The sequence below is a fragment of the Anomalospiza imberbis genome, chromosome 4, assembly GCF_031753505.1.
Source record: "Anomalospiza imberbis isolate Cuckoo-Finch-1a 21T00152 chromosome 4, ASM3175350v1, whole genome shotgun sequence".
NCBI lineage: Eukaryota > Metazoa > Chordata > Aves > Passeriformes > Viduidae > Anomalospiza > Anomalospiza imberbis.
Window position 1 is genome coordinate 66,684,646 of NC_089684.1, and position 22,888 is coordinate 66,707,533.

Sequence of the window (22,888 nt, forward strand, 5' to 3'; positions counted from 1 at the left end):
TGGTATTTGCTTACCATACAGAGCTCAAAGCAGTTTTTTGAAATAGAGATTGCCAACTCAGTTATCTGCCAGGTTCCCTTAAAAGCATGGCACAGTAATTCTCTTGTTTGGAGGAATTTAGAGAAATCATTACTTCCCAGATTTTAGGGGCATTATTTATAACTCTCCTGCTAGCACTGAGGAAAAGCACCATAGCAATTTTTCTTAAATATACAACCATTTATTTATTATGCTATATTCTGCAAAAGTTATTAAAAATATTCAGCTGTTTTTTAGAAGTGCAAGAGACAAGTATCCATTAATAGCACCTTTTACAGCTGGAGTGACAACACAGCAGGGTGCAAAAGCTCTAAGATACTCAAAGAAAAGCTGTTGATGTATGGGCTGGATGAAGGACTGTGAGATACACTGAAAATGGGCTGAATGGCAGCTGGTGATCAGTGTCAGGCTGGCTGGAGGCCAGTAACTGAAAGTATACCCCAGGGGTCAATACTGGCTCCAGTTTCATTTCACATCTTCATTAAAGATATGGATGAGAGGCAAAGTGTACCCTCAGGAAGTTTGCTATGACACAAAATGGGGGGAGGAGTGGCAAATGCAGTAGAGGATTGTGTTGCCATCCAGAGACACTTCAAAGGGCTGAAGAAATGGGCTAACAGGAACCTCATACAGTTGAACAAGGAGGAATGCAAAATCCTGTACATGGGAAGGAACACCTCCAGGCAGCAGTATATCCTGGGGGCCACCCAGCTGGAAAACAGCTTGGCAGAAAAGGACTTGGTCCCAATGGACACTAAGCTGAAAATGAGCCAGCAATGGGCCCTTGTGACAAAGAAAGTGAATGGTATCTTTTGGCTTTGTTAGACAAAGTATTGCCAGCAGAGGGGAAGGCAGGTCACCTCTACTCAGCATGGATGAGGTTACACCTAGGGAAGTCTCCAGTTCTGGGCTCCCCAGTACAAGAAACACGGACAAACGGAAATTAGTCCAGTGTCCTGAAGCATCTCTCACACTGGAGAGAAACTGAGATAGGTGGGACTACAGCCTAAGAGAAGGCTTAGGGGGATCTCTCACCCTGAGTGGAGGGTGCAAAGACAGAGCCAGGTTATTTCAAGTGAAGCCCTGTCATGGCACAAGAGGCAAGGAGTGCAAACTAAAACTTGAACTGGAACATCAAGAGAACCTTTCTTACTGTGAGGGTGACTAAACAGGGACACAGGTTGTTCAGAAATGTTGTCTCCATCCTTGGTAACACTCAAAAGCTGTCTGGAGCAACACAGTCCGGGGGAACTTGGTGTCGTGTCGGAAGCATTATATCAGATGACCTCCCGAGACCCATTCAACTGTTCTATGTTTGTATTCTATCCTAAATACTTTGCTTTGTAGGCTTTGCTCTACATTAGACTGAAACTAATTCCCACTTTTGGATCAAACTTTAGACAAACATCTTACTAGAGAAGACCTGTTCATTAGCAATTGAATTATCTCGAAAACGATATTTTCAAAAAAGTTATTTGGTGTTTTTGTGTAAAAAACCCCAATGTAGTAAAGGCATGAAAGGATGCATATCTAATATTTTATTAAACATGATTTCATATAAGCCGGATACTTGTTATAATAGAGAGAGAAGCAATATTTAAGAAACCAATGCTGTCAATATAGTATATTCTAATACACCTTTTCTACACAGTGCAGTTAAATCTTCCCAAAAGAAGTATTACTGTTTTTCACAAGACTTCTGCAAACCTCAATCAAATGATCTTAAATTCTGTAAAATACACACTTGTACCTTAACTCCAATTTCCGCCAGTAGTTTTATAAATCCCCTGGGTCAGACAGAGCAGAAACAGATGGTGCTCTGGAGAACTTTACAGTGCATTGTCTACAGTACAACAGTAAATTAAAAAGTTCTGTGGATACTGAACTTTTGCTTTAGGATCAATGCCATATTTCTTATTCAAGTAAAGTATTATTATGATAAGCTATCTTATTAATCATATAGGTGTAAAAAAAGAGGCCTAACAATTCAGAGCACAAAACAGTAACAAGGAGCTTTACTAGTGTGAAATATACAACAGATTGATTTGTTTTTCACCCCTTCTCAATTACAGGTTTGCAACTCAGACCACAACCAGCTTTTTTCAAGAAAGAGATAACCATATTTGTTTAGAAATGTATCTATTTTTATAATTTAAAAATTAGTCTGACTTTTTTTAAGAGGACTTAAAGGAAAAATAGACCTATTAACTGCAAGGATATAAGCACTAATGGAAGGTTCTTGCAGCTTTACAGCCTACTGACACATGAATGGAGGCTGCTCTTATTAGGCGATTTAAGTCACAGAAATTTCATTATTCAACAAACAAGTATGATTTTCCTAACTGTGAGTACTTTGTGGGAGGGAAACAGGTGTTCTGGGATAAAACTCCCCTCTAAATATGACAAAACATTGACAACAGGAAACTTCTTGCAATTCCCTGAAGATTAAAAATCCATTTTGTTCAGTATGACAGAACAGTTTTCTGTGAAGAGTTTCAATGAAAAAAGAAAATACACCTACAAAGCAAATACCTTATCAAATACGTACAGACTTGGCATTTACTTTTAAAAACTTATGCAAACTTCATCTGGCCTAAACAGAAAATACTGTAAGTTGTTTAAAATATTTTGGAAGTACTTTTCAATTATCTATTTGTTAATACTATACATAGAAGTATCAACCTAATTTATATCAATGTAGTACAAAGACAGACCCAGGCAGTTGATTTTTTCAAGTCCACAATAAAAATTTTCTTCTATTCTGTCGTGACCTCTTTTTTTGAAATTAAATGCAACTTGTTAAAGACAATGGGTCAAAACATATGGTGTTAAACCTAACCCAAAAATGCCTACAAAGAATTTTACGTTGTTTTATTTTTGCTTTCTTTCCTGTGCATCTATATTTGAAAGTACAGTCTTTACTGTAAAAAGAAAATATTAAGTAAGTAAAATAGTAAAATAATAGGAAAATAACCCATAAAGTTCCTTGTTCACATGATTCCAAACTAGACAGTGCCGACAGAAAGCAAATGCATGAATAAACATTCCTGCAGATGCAATGCAAATTGTAATATAATAAAGACTATGCTACAGAGGATGCAAAGTTGTTAGAAAATTAATGAAAGCTTTTGAAATGTTTTCAGTATTTCTCTCTCATAAGCTGTGCATCCCCATTCCTTCTCACCGAAATAGTGTTTTGTGGCTACTACCAAAATCCTCCTTATTTTAATATTTTGTTATAAGTAGACAGAAGTTGAATTCCTAGTTTTTTAGGATCTGTGTCTAAGACTAGAAGAATACAGTTCCTAATTCTTAGAATAAACTCAAGGAAAGTAATTTTTAAATGAGTGATTTTAAAGCAAAATAATATGAAAGTGAACAGTAAGTTCCACTTAATTAATGATAAAATATTTTGTGTCCTGTTTCTACTAAAAGACTCATGAAGTTGATTTGCTACAGTACCTCAACTAGCTACAGCTACTATACTATATAATTAATTACTTAGGTTATCACCCCTTTTTATCACATATTCTTCTTCAGTTTTATAGCCTATTTTTCCATTTTCTTCAGCTTCATAAAGCCCATTGCTTCTCTCGTAGTTTTCATCCATTTTTTCCTTCTAGCCTGTGTCTGCCAAAAGACAATGGTGAACTGACAGTTTTTATCTGAACATCATCAATCAGTGAAAATGAATGAAGCTTTCTTCACTTGGAACTTTATTTCTTTAAGAAAAAAGAAAAAAAAAACCATTAACTGGAATAGAAACTGTTTTAAGGTTGGCAGGATGTGACTGGTTTCAGAATTTTAACATGGAAAGCTACTATAACCAAGACACCTACTATCAATCTCTAAGAGTTAATCAGCTACAGAACTACCAGTTACTCATATCAGGAGAACACTGGTGCCAGGATACCTTACTCATGTGATTCCAAAGTCAAATCGCAACTCTTCTGGTGCACTACCTATTTGGCAACAAGTTACCACTACTTACAGGAGTTCAGGCTACTGTACCATGGAGAGCCACATAGTTCCCACACTGTGAGAAATAGTACTGTATAGGTGGGTGAGTTGGCCTAGTGCAGATATACCAGCCTTGAAAAACCAGAAAACAAAGGTCTTGGGGCCAGAATTGTCTCAGCATGCTAGATGAACTGGACATTTTGGATCAAGGGGGACCCTGTGTGTTTTTGTTCTGGGAAAACTCAGAGCAGAAGAGAGAGACAGAAAAATACACTTGATTGAACTATTAGGACCATGTCAAGGAAAGGGGTTCCAGTGGCCTAGACAGCAGAGAAAAAATGCTGTAACTGTCTTAATTTTTCATTTCACTATATTTTCCATTAGAGCACAGCATTCTGCAATCTTTCCGTCTGTGATACCGACATACAGCAACCTATACGTAAAAGCCAACTTTAATTATCTTCTGTATAGCTGGAACAATACACAAAATGATGGAAACAATTAGTGTAAAAAGTCAGAAAACCTTGCAAAAATATGTGATATATTTGTTTGTTCAGTAAGTGACTGGATGATGCTTGGATAGTAAAAGATGAACACAAAACAACTCATGCTTTAACTTTGGGCCACTAGCTTTAGTACTCAAACGTAAGAGTATTAGCAGCATGAACTGACTTTTCTTCTGTCACAACTCAATTTTTTCTCAAGTCAAAAATTACCTTGCTGTGTTCTCACTGAAATACATTTATCAGAGTAGAATATTTTATAGGAATGGATACAAAAAATAGTTTCAAAATATTTAGATTAAAACCTTCCTCTGCACCCAATGAATGAGTTTTCCATCACCTCCATATGCTTTTTCTCTCCCCTTCAAGAGCACTAGAATTTTATTTTCTTGGAACAGAATCAGGAATAAGCAGGAAGAATCTTACTATTTTCATGACATTAATATGAAGAAAGATCGAATCCTTACTAGGATGTTTCATTAAGTGCTTTTCTATCTCAAAGAAGACATGAAAAATATGCTTGTAGAAGACATCATCTAGCCAGAACTTAATTGTTGGACGAATATTATGTCAAGAATACAGACTGGAAAGACTATAAACCTACTAAGAATTGTTACCAGCTCTAAGAAGAAGAAAGACAATACTTTTAAACTTTTTAAGGACTACAGTTATGTAACCCACAACTATATATCCTTATAAATCTGAAGTTTATTAAAAAAGGGGCATTTTTAATGAACACATTTGGGGAAAAAAAATTAATCGAAGTCCCCTTCAGCATAATTTCTCAGATCATACCAGCTAAAATGGACAAAAATCTAAGAAGCAGACATATCAGCAGTATGTCAGCTTTTGACATACTCTAACTTTTGCCAAGTATAGCTGGATGAATTTTTCAAGTCTGACTCACACATTTGAAGAAATCAGGCAAGCAGTACTTGCACATGCAAGTAGAGTTGCTTATATGGATTTGTTTCTGTCACATCACAATCTTTTGCACAGATAACCCATGAATCTTTCAGTTTCAATACTTCTGGAAGGCCTGATTTGCTACAGAGAAGCTCAGTGAATTCTGCCCTGTCAGAGACCACTCAGTCTGTATAGGGGCTTCCAGGAAAGCTTACAAAAATCCTGCTTCCAGTCTGAGCTGTAGTATGCATCAACAGGACTTTTAGCCACATAGAGTGCAGTGCAAAAAGCTGGACCGGAGTTTTGAACACAAGCTTCAATGGCCTGTGATGCTTTTAGAAACTTTATTCTGACATCACAGACACTGAAATATATTCCTAGAAAGAAAAGAAAACCAACCTCAGTCAACAACAACCCCCTTTGAACAATTTCATGCACATACACACATCAAAACTACTATATATATATATATACATGCATAACCAAACATACTAACAAAATAAGACTGCCTGTTTCAAGTACAGAGAAAGTTTTATCGCAACAAATAAATGATTTTAGGTTCATAAGTCAGACTACTGTGGCACAATGTTGAATTCAAACCCCAAGAGTATTATTTTGTTCACAGCTAGGTCTCTTTAATGAAGAACCATTTCTAGAAGATCACAGGAATTACACTCCCTCAAAAACTGGTGTTTTCACAGTAACTTCAGGGTCTGAAAATGTACTAACTATAACATTGTTATTTCAATAATCAAGTATCCACCCTTATGTCATACCAGGTATAACACACTATTTTGTTTCCACTGTGCTTATCAGCATAAATGTTCTGCTGTCTTAAAAGCCATAAAGTTCTTATAAAATCTCTAAAAAGATCAAATTCCAAAAAAATTGTCTCTTCTGTAAAATACAGTATATAAGAAGAAAAATGCTGAAATACAATAGCTTTGACTACTTTAATTTACAACAATATACAGAATTAGTTTTGAGTAGTGGAGGCAATGTCGTAATGTACAAAATCTATATATATACATAGGTAAGACATTATGATACAGAGGAAAACCAGCTAGAAATGGTGTCTTTTCAAATTCTTTTCCTTAGGTGTCCAAGTATTTAATATAACACTGCTTTCCATTAAAATGTAGTAGTTACAAAAATGCCTAGATACTATTTTTTCCTCTAACTGTTTAAATAGGAGGTTGGATTTATAAGTCTTAATTACTTTCAAGTGAGGGAGAGATAGGTGCCTACATTTCCCACATCCTATATAAATTTTTAAAGTGCTGAATTATATCACAGTGGTGGTGGAGTTAAAGGGACTCGCTCTTTTACTGATGTAAGGCTTGATTTAGTTGATATGCTTTGAGAACCATTAGAAGAATACCTTTCTGACAAAAGCTGGTATTCTCAGTTTCTGATTCCCACTGAGAATGCACATCAGACTTCTCAGCTCAGGAGGTACTGGTCATGCCCAGAAACAGACATTAGTGTCTGGGAAATTAATACTTCAGATGTTTCTGGAACTGAATGGTATTGAAAATTTGGGACTGCAGTTCCAATTAAATCAGATAAGGCAGCAAATAAGCATCTTTTACAGATTCAATCCAATCTGGAATATTCAGAGCAGGTTTACACAAATGCAATTAAAAATAAATGAGAAATCACTAATTACTGCCAAAATGTTAATGATGCATTACAATAATGCATTCCAAGCAGCACATTAATCAAAAAGAAAGTGTGCATGACAAGCAGTTCATGCAATGTTATGGCACCTCAAAATTTTTTGAGGCATTTTACGGAAGTACTTGGAAAATTTGTAAAATTCAAGATTAAAACCAGCCTTAACAGCCTTTAATTCAAGATTAAAGAAGCCTTAACCAGCAGGCTACTACTGGTTACTTCATTATAAAAAAAATACTCCAGAAAAATAAGCACTGTAATTCTGAGAACTGCATTTGGTAAGACTTTTTTTTAGAAAATTAAAGCTTACCTAAGAACTGAAAAGCAGCTTACCGGTCTATTCTTTCTCATTAGACCATATACTCACAGCCTGTTAGCTGAGCTCCATTTTCTCAAAAGTAAAAATTGATTATATTTTAAATAAACACGGCTACCATACTGAAGGTATAAAAGACAGAATGACATATGCTCCTCTAGTTAGCAGAAGGATCCAATAAAGATTAGGTCTGTACTACAGACTGAAACAATATTTTTTTCCGCACATTTGGATGTTAGTTAAAATATATTTTTACCTCTCCTGACATATCTGGTGCCATAGGAATGACCGGCCACAAAGAAGAGTAGATTCCAAAAAATACTACCCAAAGTGCAATGCTTCCCCAGATTGCTATATGGCTGAACTGTTAAAACAAACCAAAAAAGAACAATTATCACAGATGCATTATAACATAAAATAAGATCTTTGCCACCTAGTATTTATAAGGCTACTTTGATATATGGGCTTAAATTTCCATGCCTTGTATTAATTTGCCTCTACTACTTCAGTTAGCTATTTCTTAAAGGAAAATGATACTAACAGCAGCAATATTACTGTATTTAAAGCCAATTTAAATTCAGTTACAGTAAGTCCAGAGCAGTTTGATTTTTCTAGTTTAAGTATTACATCTGTCGTAATTTTCAATATTGAGCATTATTTTTTATATGTGGATATTCTGTCCTTCCACACAGTAACTACAGTTTGCTACTGACAAACTCTTAAAGGGTGCAATATAACAAATAAGAAGAAAACAATACAATTATTCATCTATCATATTTCATAGAACATTTGAGAATATGGTAAAGACATTTGCTTACCAAAGTCCAATATGAGGTCTCTAATCCAGCCTTCAAACACACAGTCAGAACCACAAACTTCAGGAAAGAAAGACAGAGAGAGGATTCTTAATATGGGAATCTTAACATACAGAAATTATTAGTTTGGTTAAACTTTCAGGAGAAGACAAGAAAAAGTAAATTGCCACTAGAAGATTTAAGGATACAACCCAGTAATAAGCTAATAATAGAACATTAAGAATTACTAGCTTCCGTTAATAATGGCCACTCCCTTGATTTGGAAAACTCTTCTTTTGCATTAGAAATCTTATCCTTGCTTCTTAGAACTCTGTAAGTCTGGCTCTTACAAAGGTGTTGCATCTTTGTTGATGGTATTTTGGTTACACAGAAAGGTTTGTGGAAAGTGTAGTAGTCCCCTTCAGTAGAGACTAAAGACCATCTAGTTACAGACAGGATGACTACAACTTTCTACACCAAGACAGATTTAGAAGACATAGATGCTGGACTGAAAACTTGCAATTGTTCAAGTTACATTTGACTAAACAACCATAAGTTTTGTTCACTTCATTAGTAAATAAGTCATTTGCACCAAACCCTGAAAAGCCCAAGAGTTAAATGTTGGTAATATAAGACTTATGTTGTGCATACAAATAACATGTTGAGTAAATCTGTTATGTCATTTTCATTTTTCCCTCTTATATTTATCCTTTTCTTATCTTTATACTTTTTATGGAGCAGTCTCTGAAAACATCATGATTGTAGGACATGCTCCACTTTAGCTTGCAGATGAACAACAGGAGAAAGTTTATAATCCCACAGCAAGGACAAGTTGATCCAGTAAAAATGTTTACCTCCTTCCTTTGAAATTCATTCAAGCAAGTTTTCTGTTTACCAAAGAAATAGTTACAACATTTTGTAACTCACTAGTGAATGTGTACCTCAAGTTTTGCTTTACATGTAATCTGAAGAACATGAGGCTGAAAAAAGGAGTCACAAAGACCAAACTCCAACTCTAACAGCTATAGTTTAAATTCTAGTTTGTTGGACAAGTTGGCAGCACTGACTGTCAGCGAGTTTGTTTGTATCAAACTTCAAGCAACCTCAGAAATTCAGAAGAAATGTACTTCAATCAGAAGCTGAAGCAACTAGTTAAATATGTATGACAAATCTTTCACTCTTGTCTGGTGCTCGGAAGGATACAAATACTGCCAGAAAACTTTCACCTAAAAGCTTATACTTTCAATTCTGAAATCCTGAAATCTCCTATTTCAACTGTGCTATTAAGGACCAGGAACAAAAAAAAGGTCACACCACCAGAATTTCATTTTCTAATCAGAAGAAAATTGAGGATGATTATGAGTATTCTAATTTGCTTGGTCTATCCGGTTTGAGTTCTGTATTTGGATGCACGAAAAAAAAAGATTTATGGAAAAATAACCCAAACAAACTCCTTTGGTACACTTGTTTGCTACTTAGGTCAGTCATAAGAGAGGTAAACATCCTTCAGGATAAGATCAAACATTGCTGCTGCACAGACAAAATGTATCCAGAAAATAAACACTGCAGATCTCTGTAAAGGAGATACACAGGGTGCGTATAGAACCTTTACTGACCTGTGATGGGATCAGATCTGATACCCCTAACAAAATCACCAACTACACACACCCACTCCCTCAAGGATATGGGGCTTATTGCTCCCTCCTCTGATTCAACAGTGCACTAAATCCTACCCAGGAAGCAAGAACTCAAACTGGTATTCTGTATAAACACTGAGCTTTTTTAAAAAAAAGATTCTCTGAAATGGTCATACAGATATTTTCACAGCACTCTATTCCTATTTGGAATTAATGTTTAAATAAATAATTCCAGAACATATTATGAATCATTGCATATTTCTGAATTTTATTTGTGGATCCAAAGAAACTAAACCATACCAACTTCTGAATTCCTTTCTTATTGAATTTTGCAGAACTGTTAACTACAGACATCTGAAAACCACATTGTAAACAGTATGAGGAATGAGAACTACCTTAGCCTCAGAATTTTGATATGACTAATAACTGTTACTACTCATATACTTCACATGAACAGATTTAAAAAAAAAAACAAAACAAAAACTCTCCAACCTAATTCTGAAAATCTCTCCAAAAATCACGTATGTTCCAGATTTCCTTGAATTCTTGTGCAGGAGCAGGAAAACATGAATTGCAACTTCTAGATTTCCCCAGACTTTTAACCCAAAGTGAAGGAAATTAGGTTTTTTGGGAAATTCTTGACCACTCTGCAGGTTAGTAGCAAGAAATTAACCTCTCAAGATGGTCAAGTTTCAGCTCTCCCAGTTGAGAAGCAGTTGCAGAATGTGACATATGAGCAGCATTGTGACCTCTGTTTTAGCATGTGTCTAGAAAATTTTCCTTTTATTTCAGTTATGGTGTTTCCTTATTCCCCAAAGAAGTGATTTTGATGTAAATTCATACTACAGCCCCCTTACTTTAATGAAAAAATTAATTTCTTTTTTGTACCTGCCAACAGTGAGGAACTTGAAAAATTAATTTAACACGAAGAACAGAAGACAGTAAGCATAAATCTAATTTTGCTTCTATGAAAGATCCTGGAAACCCTGCTATTGAGTAACATTCCTATCTAGTAAGTGAAAAGCACATATTTAGCTTTACTAATTTATTCTAGGAGATAAAAGATTAAAATGAAAAAACCCAATTATGACTACCATCTATAAGAGCAACAGAAGTTTACTGTTAGGTATGGATCAGGTGTATTTCTGGTGGTTTGACTGCCTCTGAAAAGGCATCCCACAAACTTTATTCAATATGGCTCAATGCCTCTTTTAAGGCCTCATGATAAATTAAGAGAGAAAGAACAGGATTGTAACATCAGAAGTCTACAAACCACTTCTATAATCAACAACCTGAGATTTCTCCAATGCAAGAACTTAAACTAAATTAATAAGCATGCTAATTAGGGAACTATAATTCCCAATTCAAAAAACCAGACAGTTAACAGTAAAGAACAAATGTATCTTCTGCATCTTTATTAAACTGCTTTGTTTTAAAAAATGGAATTAGAACACAAAGTGCACTCCAAATCTTCTCAAGAGCCATTTCTTACTCTTAAGGCACTGCACTGAATTAAGTCTTCTATGAATAGAATTATTAGTAATAGCATCAGCATATCTTTAAAATAGTTAGAGCCAACGTAGACTTACAGTGTATACAGTGTTACCCAGGAGCAGGTAATCAGAAGTTTTGCCATTGCCGAATACAGTACCTGGAAAAGGAAAAAGGGATAAAAACAAAAACATTTAAACATCCACAACAGGACTATATATGATCTTAATTTTGATACAAAAGAGGTGGCAGCACTTTCTACAGGGTACTAAGAGATTTCATCTTGAACTGCAGTGAACACTAAAGAACTATGACTTGTATCATGTTTAGTGCTCTAAAACTTTCAGTGACTTCAGGGATCATGCAGGAAACAGGAACTTTTTGTGACACCATATACCAATAAGACCAACTTTGTATTCAGTAGCAGTGCAATTAGTGCAATTTTTTTAGTATCAGAGATATAAAATCTTATCTTCAGAAAGATGTGAAATATAATGGTTATAGTATATATTGATTATAACATGTAAGTAATCAGAAAGCTTAGAGTCAGATTTTCAAGAATTCTCTTATTTTTGGTACGGAAACTTATCTTTGCTCTTATCCATATTTCTGAATTCAACTTCACTAAGAATACAAAATATACTCAGTTTATATTCTTGAGATGCTTGTCATTCATAAAATTTTCAAAATTTACCCAACTCAAATACATAGATTCATATAAGTACATATCCATTTGGCACATATGGAAACACACACACACACACACACACACACACACACACCAGTTATGCACAGTCAGAGCTCTCAAGAGATGCATTTTCATAAAAAATTATATTTTCATAAAAATCACATGCTTCCTAAGCTTAAGATTCTAAAGCAGTGAATTTTCCATTATTTATCAGAATTTCTTGACTATTTTTACAGCATAGGCCTTTCTGATCCCAGTTCTGTCAAATTTATTTTTAGACATGGGATAACAACTGAATTATTATGAGGAAATTCCTCATTCTCAATTAAAAGTACTGGGGGGGGGGCTGCAGTTTCCCACGTTCAGTTTTGAAATGCTTTTAGCATTCAAGGTTGTTCATATACTGCAACTAAACCAACTAAACTATAACACCCTGCTGTAGAGGTTCTAACCACTGGGATATTGCTTTTTACTGCATTATATGGAGTAATCAAAATGCTGAGTATGTAGTAAATAAGGATAAAAATAAAAGACAATTAAAAAAAAGAAAGAATAATAAAGAAGGATTTTTAAAAAAGCTGTATTGGGGGAAAGAGAAGAATAAAGGTATTTCTCTGTGGGGGGAAATAAGGGACAGATTTATAACTCCTCTGATTAGGCTGGACAGAGGAAGGAGACAGAAATGGTGATAAATGCTGATAAAAACAGCCTGTAGTTGGAAACACTTATTTTCCACTACCTCAGATGGCACATGGTATATTAAACACTGCTAATTAAGTATGTTTTCATATTTTTGTTGAATGTTTTTCTAGCCTCCATATCATCTTTATATATGCTTGAAATTAAATCCATTTTGGTTGTGGATGAAGAATGCTCCTCTCTAAAAGCTTTTCAGGACTTGCAAAGACAGTTTAACACAGAAAAAACTGATGTATTTACTGTTATTCTGGAAGAGACAGCTGGGGACAACTTCACACAAAAATACTAGGATAGAAGTCCTCCTTAACCTAGCTGTCTCCCATTCCATGATAAGGAGCTCTAAATGGCTGCATCCTCAGCTCTAGTGATACTTGTTGCATTTCTGACACTTCCCCTATTTAACTTTCTCTCTGGACAGACAAAACACCAAGAAGGACTACAGGAGCTGAAGCCTAAAAAAAAAAACCAAACTGAGACCATAGCTTATTTTAAAGATTATACAAAAGAGGGAGCACCTGGTCAATCTTCTAGTACATACACGTTTGGCTTCTGCCATTATACTGACAAAGTTGCATCCAAGGAAGCTTCTGTGAAGATTTATGTGTCACTTTTTGTGATGGTACCTAGAGTGTAAATTTTGTGTACTGTACAATGGTAAGGTCCCATGGAGCCAAATCTGACAAACAATTCTTACAAATCCATACTTATTCTCTGATCCCATATTTCTTGATAGACTCTACTATGACATATGCAGTTTGAAATTTTCTACTTACAGGTAAGAAACAGGCGGACCAGCAAGACTATGACTAAACAGGAGAATTTGACCAAGAGAAGAGCTTCAAGAGATTTTAATCATCTTCAAGATTTGTTTTTCAACATTCTAATAACCTGCTAATATATGCACTGCACTGCTTTACAATACATACCTAGCAGTAAAGAGCATAATGAGAATAAGACAGAGGAACAGACAGGCAGCTAAGTGTATTTCCACCAGTCGGAGTGCTGGAACTCAGCACTCTAATGCACAAAGCTGAGCTCCACCTTTCATATATCAGGACCTACCTGCACCTCTTCTTTATTAAGAGAAGGTGGAACCAGAGACCTGTTCTCTGAAGTTCTTGTCTCTGGTACTCCTTAGGAAACTAATAGCATTATTTTCCTTTCCTCTTCACACATGCAGACACCAGTGATTTAATTAATAGCATATCTTTTTTTTTTGCACTTGTATCTCCTTCATGCAAAACTCTGAGCACCATCAGACCCATGCTAGGTACTGATTGTATCACCTCAAGATGTACACAATTCCCCCAAATCCCTGTTCTGTTCCCTCACCCATCCTTTCTCTAGCAAAGAAAGGGAAGGGAGCAGGCAATTTGTTCAGACTCATAGAGATCACTTGCCAGCAAGACAGTTCTAGTCCAGAGTCTGCGGGCTGAGAAGGCTGAGCTCTCGCAAGTGCTTGTACAGGTATCTCTGCCATTCACAAATGAACTCTACTCTGCATCACCACAGACACTCATTGAACGTTTCTCCATGATGTAACGCTTAAATCTTTCACATGGATTGGCTACAGCTTTGAATAGGGATTTCAGTTTGAATTTGAGATTATGGTTTTAGAGTATGCACTGGCATTTTGGGAATCTCATTCCTCCTGGGCCGTCTAAACCTCTCCAATGCAAACTGTTGCCACTGAACTCATATTCAGTGTGATGTGAGTGGCCTTTCAGAGAAAACAGGCTGCCACAACCCTCCCTTTACCCATTAGGAGTCACAGAGTGTTTTCCCCTTAAGATTTTAGGGCATAAGCAGGTGTTCCTCAGCGGAGCTGAGCTGCTAGTCTCAGCAGTTTCTAAAGTCCATGAGAACATTTCTGTCCCCTATGCCAGGGTAGACTGCTTGGCTACATCACCAAAACTGAAAAGAGACTAATTTTCAGAAAAGCTGTGAGGTACACACTTGTTTTTTTTCTCCCCATAAATTGGAAACAAAACAAAACCCCACCTTTATGAGAGCTCTTCCAGCCCCAAGCATTCTCACAAAATGGAAGCAGTACTTTCAAGTTTCCTTTAATTAGCACCACTTTCCTCTCAACCACCCCACTTCCTTCTGCAGCTCAAGCATATACAACAGCTGAACTAGAAGATGGACAGGACTGAGCAGTTCAAGATGCCACTGTTCCTTTGCCACAATCCTACTCATAGAAATAGAAACTAGCAGGTTAGTACGGCCTTGAACTAACAGGACAGAATGTATACACAACAAAACTAAATGTTGACAAAATGTAAGAGACAATACAAGGGATCGCAGTGTTTTAGGATCGTGTAGGTATTTACTGTGGTAGTGTATTTTATAAAAAATAGCATAATTAAATAGCAATCTCTTTTTCTCCCTCTCATTTCAGTTTACATGAACACTATTGAGATATTCAAATGTATAGGTACATATTATTATTCCTACTTTTACACAGATCTTATATGAAATATTTTATGTATATGGCATCTGGTTCAGTTCTAGAAATGGTATCTTGAAATTTAATCACACTGAACTGTTATTATTTATAAATCTTCTCTTAGAAAAAAGATAATATCTAGAAATTTAGTACTTTTAAACATTTATATTTTTATTTTTCATAATACTTACCATGCTGGAGGGCTTTTAGTGGAAACCAAAACAGAATGAATGAGTGGAAGAGGCCATTTAAACAATGAACCCAGAAAACCTAAGAAAGAGAAAACAGAAAATCCATGAGAACCATTTGCAATAAACTAGCTCTGTGAACCTCTGACCTTTCTTTTTATCTGTGTGTTAGATTCACAAAATGTGTTTTTGTTAGGCCACCACTGTGAAGTAATATAACTGACAGGCACTTTCTGCCTCTTAGCTCTTCATGGGTCATTTGTTTATTTTTATGCTTTGAAAAAAAGTGTGTATTATCTCCTCCTTTTAATTTCAATTCAGAAGGGAAATTACAATATAAAAATATGGGAATACCATCAGAAAAATTAAACTAAACTAGACAGCTGGAACAACTGCTACATTCTAAGTGGGGAATTGAAAAGGACTCTAGCTTTTATAATTTGCATTTAGTATAAGAATAAATTTAGATAGTAGAAAAATTAAAACCTGAATTACACATATGCCTAACCTATATATTCCCACACACAAAGGAATTTAAAAAGGACAAATATCAGTTTCTTCCTTTAATTTCTCCCTATATACTCCATTCTTGAGGGGCACAATTTGATCATATTAAAATTCCTTTAATGTATTTGCTAAACAATTTAAGTTTTACTTCCAAACTTATTTTCATTTGTAAAAGATGCCTTCTGCAAAGGATTGTATTAAGTTTAAGAAAAACCACTCTATTAATGCTTTCCATAATATATTGCATAATGACATAAAAAGACTTAATAAAAAATATGTAGCCCATTTCCTTCAATATGGCAACACTGATTTTTTCCCTAACAATGCTTTTGACTGTTATGGCTTTTATTGTAACTGACTGCTGTGTATCTTGAGTGTTAAGGTGTTCAAACAATTGAAATTAAGTTGCCTGTCTCACATTTTCCACAATGTCTCAATGTCTTTTGTTAGATTATACAGCTAAACTAGGTTGCATGGTCCAATTTACACTCTAATACTTTACAGATTTAAACTTGTGCTACTCATTAACCTTTGTCTCTCCTTCTTGCTATGTCATTACCAGAAGTTTTTATTTGACAGAAAGCACAGGTGGGTGCAAGAAAAATTAGTTCTACTTTTCCATTTTCCTGACCAATTCTTTTTGTCCTATGCTAATCCTTTAACCTCTGTCATGACCTCATAACCTTTGATCCCTTTTACCATAACAAATATCTGCATCAATATTCAAGGCAGTAATGTTTCCAAATCTTTAACACCAACTATTCAACTTATATAGGTGGGAATTTTGTAGCTGGTGAGTTTGTAGACATTTACTCATAGCAAATGTTGTATGGGAACAGTCACAGAATTTCCAATTAAGTCAACAATACTGTGCAATAAAAAAAAAATTAAAGCTTCTTTTAAAACAGAAAACTAAAACCAACTATTATAACTCATACTTACACTGTTTATTAAAACTGTCACAACACAATAGTGTCTATATTTATGGGACCATGAAAAGCCTCATATTTGGAAAGCATTCACAGGGACACAAGTGACACTGTTACAGTGTCCTTACAACTTTCAGGCTGGCTTTTGTAGGTGAAGGGATGAAATGAGGAAGAAGGAGAAAAATCTCATCTGTTTCAGTGAATAAAGATAGTTTAGACAAATAATTATGTGTATGTTGGGGTAACTCCAGTTGTATAGCACAAGTAGTGCAGATATGAGAGTTAAGTATGCTGTATCAGGTCTGCACATTTACTACAGATCATCACACACTGGCATTGTTAATTCCAGGATATACTGAAAATGTCCCCAGGTTCAACATAAAATGACATTACTTGAAATGTCACAATTATATTAACAAAAAATTAAATCAGAAGAATCTTTTACAAAAGTCAAATACTCATGAAATCACAGATTCAGGCATAAGTTTAGTTTTTTTAAAATAGATTTTTATGGGCAATGCTGTAGAAATTTTGTGTATTTTATGCATTAAAGAGTCCTACATTCTTTTACTACTACTTATGGTAGTTTCTCTAAGTTGAACATCACCCATTTCCCACAAAAAGTAGCTTCAGATTCCTTTTGATCCACACTGACACATTCTTGTCTCCAAGTATTTTTCCCCAAAACTCAAAATTAAACCATAAAATCACAACTCCAAATTGACAAAGAATAGTACCATGTCCCTCCCTCTACAAATCTAGTGACAGTTCTTATTGTCCACTGCAACACTTCTCCACAGGCTTCAGTAATCCATTTCCAAATAACAGTACAAATACATACAGCCCAGTGACAGTGAGGTCTAATCACTTCTGCCTACAGAAGACAGCTTTATTACCATCATGAAAAAAAAAAGGTTGAAAAAATGAAATCCTTGTTGCCCATTTCCATACTTGATAAAAATGAAAATATATGTATATGATTTGTACCATTCACTGACAAATGTATACATGGAAGGAATAGTAATAAAAATCCTCTCAATTTTTAATTATGAGCAGCACAGAACAAAAAGGGTAACTATACTGAATTCCTATGAATTTTTGCTTTATGTTTGATTTTTACAAAGATCTACCTTAGTATTAAAGTCCAGTGCATTTTGGGAAGTCTTGTATAACTCAGGGTATTTCAGCATGTTTTCTTTTCGGCAGGATCTCTCAAATATTCCGAGAGTTAGAGGAGGCATTGCTGTAAACATCTAATAGGTGGTTTAAAAAGAAAAAATTGAAAAATTTAGAGGTGAGGATTTGCTTAAAGATTGTTTACTCAAGAAACATTCATGGTTAAATGTAACTAAAGGCACACAAATTGTCTTACCACATTGTAAAGACCTATACACCATCTTTCAAAAAGAATTTGTCCAGAAAAGCCATTGACAAACGCAAACCAGACCTGCAAAAGATTAGAACCGTGTATTACTCAAATGTCTTGCAAGGTACAATGAACTGATTTTTCCCCAGCTTCACAAAAAGGGATACCCCTACAACACATTTATAACACAGTTGAAAATGTTTTGGTTTAAACCCATATGAAAAAATTAATGATAAACCCAACTTTCAATCAAGAATAGATAGTGGGCAATCTAGTCAGATATGTGAGCAATTCCATGCAAATAGGAAAACATTCAAAGGAGGTTACTATTTTCAGAAGAAATGTCTTTAAGGTTTTAAGAGTGATTCAAGCTCACCGAATTCTTAATGAAATAAAAATTCTGAGAAATATGGGCCGGTGGAATGGGAACCTACAGACTAGTAGTCATAGACTTCCCTTTGTTAGCTAACTTGACTAACAGAATTAATTGATTAAACTGCTGTTTGGAACTTAAAACTACCAATAATCCTTACTCATGAAAGGATTAGGCTTTACCAGAGCACTAAAGTAGAATTACTTAGTTAAGAAGCACTAACTCAACTACAGGGTACTGTAGAGAGGGAAGCAGACATCTCTTTAATTGCATAATTTTAATCATATTTTGCTAAAAGGTTAAAAGAAAAGAGATTTAATTTGAAATGTGTGATAACATATTTTCTAATGTTTTTCAGCACAGCATGCAGGGTATCTACTTTCTCCTATTATTCTCATCCTTGAATTAGTTCAATGACAAAGTGGAGAAACTGCACATCTGATGAATCTTTATTAATAAGTTACACTGAAACTATATTGTCTAGGAAAAACGAAAGCTCTTAGGTAAGACAAGTCATAATCATCTGAACATTCTACTCTGTTTAACACTCATGTCTTACAACTGAATTTTTAGATGCTGCTTTCTTACAGTTCACATTCCATTGAACTTCATTAAGGAAGCATGAATTGCTACAATCAATAAGTATGTTTATCAGTGGGTACCCAGCATGGCCTCCAGGTGGTTGGATTCTATGACCAAACTCATATTTTTTTTTAATCATGTGGTGCAATGCCTGAACATGCTTGTGAATACTTTGACATGGAAAACCTCTTGAATTTGGTAACTATTAACACTAAAAATGGGAGGTAAAATCCAGCCAAAATTGCTTTTTGTTCAACAGATAAGAGTAGATTTTTTTTTGGTGTCCACTTATTAAAACAAGATTGGATACAAAGTCATGACTGTTCAAGGTTGCAATACAGAAAGAGAGAATACCCTGAATTTTCCAAAATCTTATAATGCTAAATTTGTATACCTTGGTAGATTTAAGTGCAACAAGCACAATTTTCTAACCTTTCAGACTATAAACTGAAAAGACAATGGAATTACTTTATTTCAGTTGAGTCAGATTTTTAGCAGCTCTTTTGTATTTTCATTTTTGACTTTCAAAATACGAATTATGATTTAATTGTGATGATTTTGTTGGCAGCAGCTTCTCAGTAGCTGAGTGTAAGGGTGCAAGATGAGTACATAATGAATTGTGCATTACAGAATAATCATGCAGTCAACATCAGTACAATTGATGCTTTTTTTCCCTTGTTTGTATCAAATACTGGAGTAAATTTGAGAAATATTGATTTGAAAGGGTTAGGGTGGTGGAAGATATGTGACTCAGTAGCTGGTCATAAATGTGTACATCTCATTGCTGGTAATTTCAGATAGAGTTAAGAAAAGTAACACTCTCTAGGAAGAAAATAAAAGACCACAAGTACATATAGACTTGACCCTTCATAACCAAGGAGTATATGGAAAAGACATTAACTTTCCACTGTGATTTAACCAGCAGGTGAAGTGTTATAAAATACTAGTTTTAAATGAAAGGCCTAAATACATACACTGAATCTATTCCACATGTTGACTGCTCTTACAGGTAAATGACTTTAAGCAATATTCGGAAATGTTTTGGAGTGACTTTTAAAAAGCAAGGCAAATATTTAGAATAAAATTTTAATTTGCAATGGAATGTTGCTTTCAGCTTATTTTGTACAGAATTTAAATTAGAATTTTCAAGGTATTTAAGCTGAAAACGGTTTTAGTATGAAATTGTAAAGAAATCCTTTAAGGTATAGTACTGACTTCCTGAAATATTAGCATTTACTTTTTTCTAAAGAAAGCACGCGAGTTATAGGCATTTTCGTTCATTTTCATGTAATAAGGGAGTGGAATATATCTTGGTCAGAGGCCTAGATGCAAACAAAAGATAGATGAAATTTGGTAGCATCTCTAAGTTGTGAAGTTCTCATGGAATCTATCAAAAATGTCCATGAATAAGAAATCTTTCAATGTGGCTAAAAGCAGTAGTCTCCAGTAGAAACACTATTGTTTAGTGGAATACCACATATTTAACTTTAAGAGGCAAAATATCTTTAGTATCTAAGCAGAAATATTAATTTTATATTATTTACAAGACAGTATTTGAATGTTCACATTAAGAACAACTGGCTCAAGCCATAATGGCTCAAAATTAAAAGATCTAAAAGGTAGAGAAAGAAAAGACAAATACAGCCCTCACCTCAAACTGTAAGAGAAGAAGAAAATAACCCACCTATTTGCCTAAGCTTTTGAATCTCAGGCCCTAGAAAATTACTCTCCTAACCCTAGATGAAAAAATTAATATGTAGCTTGTAACATTATTAATAGTGACAAGAAACACTTGCTCTGCAAGTTTAGACAAGTGTGTTTCATCCTAGTTACAATGGACAATGAAGGCAGCTGTACCTGAAAAATAAGTTTTTAGGACGCTGGACATGACACTAATTTAGGAGAAGACTCAAACACTTCTCTCTTAGGGCATAGGTCCTACTTTAACAAATCAAATTACTAATCCAGCTCCCTTTTACAGAAGGACAGGTGACTGGCAATGAAACAGGCAGTGAAAATTCAGACCATTCTGTAGTTCAATGCCTACAAAATTTTCCATTGAAAAGGAAAGATTTAGGTCCCCAGCCTGTCTAAAATGAGATGGATCTCAACACAGATCCTTGTATTTCTGTTTTCCAACCATGTAATGCCAAAATATGGGCACGAGCAGAATCACTTTCTGCTGTGTGTGTTTCAAACTGAACTTGGTGCAGTTTGCACACCTCAAGTAAGCCATGGCAGAATGAACAACAGCAGCTGAATTGTGCAGCTCAGACCCAGTGTGAGTATGCCCAGGAGCCTGCTCATGTTTGGGGGTATGCCTTATATGGGTCTCAATATGATCATGGCTATTCATCTGATATGTCAGGCAAAGGAAATAGGAACAAAATGGTAAATTCCAGTTATGGACATGAACAGCTTGGGGGAAGGGGAAAAAAAACCTCTCCATCATCCAAGGTTTATGGAATAAAAAAGTCATTACAGCTCTTATTACTTAATAAATTATTATTGTCATAGTATCACTTAAATTGCTATGAACAGCCATGTTTAAACATCTGTGACCGAAATTTAAATCTCAGCTCCACACATCTGTTTCTTCTGCTTATCTTGGTCTTTTACTCTTTCATTTGATGTTTCATGTTGGGTAAAATCAAATCTTCTTATTTTTTAAAACTGTAGATCCTTTTTACTTAATATGAACCAGTTATTTTACATTATTACTAGTTATTACTAGATAGCAAAATGAGAAGTAGGAATAGGAAAATTTTGTTCCTCTGATGTCAAAGGATGATTTTCATAACTTCATAAAATGAGTAGTTTAATGACAGAGTGTATACAGTAATGGTAATTATAAAAGTAAAACCAATCCACAAAGGAGTCCTCAATCATGACATCAGCCTCAATCCCCTTTATAAAATAATGACAGCTCCTTCAAAATAAGTATGAGACTTTGCATAGGCTTATCCTACATGAGTGTGATGCTCTGTACAGGCTTAATAAAGCACATTAGCGGTCTATTAGAGATTCAGAGTTTTCACTTGTAATTTAGGCTGATACATCAGAATATAACCTCTCAAGTCATTGTGACTAGTCCTATACAAAAGATGAGGCCCATATTTAAATAGCTATTGCATCAAGACACAGAGTAGAAAAACATTATTACAGACCACTTCTAGTTTCTTATGAATACTTTAAATGCCAATAAGCACTGGTCACTGTGCCTGAGTATCACTATAGAGCTTTACCATTTTCTGAATTAAGAAACCAATTTACATCAATTTCATATCAGCCCATGAATGTTGGATACAGGATAAAGGCTGTACTTTAGATTAGATGGAATATTTTCCATCATTTTCTTGATTAGTACTGAGCAGACATTTAAAAACAGGATACATATCTATTAAGTAAAGGTAGGTATTTCTAGTTATTGTCGGAATAAAAGGTAACTTGTTTAAAGTAACTTCCAGACATGCCTTTCACAGTACTATTTTCTAAACTTCAAGACAGAGGAGGTGTGGCCACAAAAGCCTCACAGAACTTTTCCTGATGTAGCATTTCTGCATATTAAGCAGCAGCTTACAAATACTCATTGAGCTCTCTGCTCCCACGCCTGGTCTGTACAAAAAAATTGAAAAGAGAGACTCCAGACTGGCAGTTGTCCTTTCTGGAGACATTCAATGATGAATTTCTGCCCATTCATTCACAGTATTGACATGAGCTATTAACATCTCTGAAAAGTTTTCTGAGCTGACAAACGTGGGATATACAGGAATTCAAGTAGAAT

At 35.0% G+C, this 22,888-nt stretch overlaps 1 protein-coding gene across 8 annotated transcripts in view; it reads right to left on the reverse strand.

Moving 5' to 3' along the window:
• ATP8A1 (ATPase phospholipid transporting 8A1) overlaps nt 1-22,888 on the reverse strand; it is a 105,950-nt gene that overhangs the window by 16,383 nt on the left and 66,679 nt on the right. For all 8 annotated transcript variants that reach the window (XM_068188963.1, XM_068188961.1, XM_068188962.1 and 5 more), the window contains 6 exons: nt 18,156-18,230; nt 17,914-18,036; nt 15,351-15,429; nt 11,422-11,483; nt 8,220-8,276; nt 7,658-7,765 (listed from right to left, as the gene is read on the reverse strand). In XM_068188963.1, coding sequence (XP_068045064.1) covers nt 7,658-7,765; nt 8,220-8,276; nt 11,422-11,483; nt 15,351-15,429; nt 17,914-18,036; nt 18,156-18,230 — 504 coding nt within the window. The remainder of the gene's footprint in view (nt 1-7,657; nt 7,766-8,219; nt 8,277-11,421; nt 11,484-15,350; nt 15,430-17,913; nt 18,037-18,155; nt 18,231-22,888) is intronic.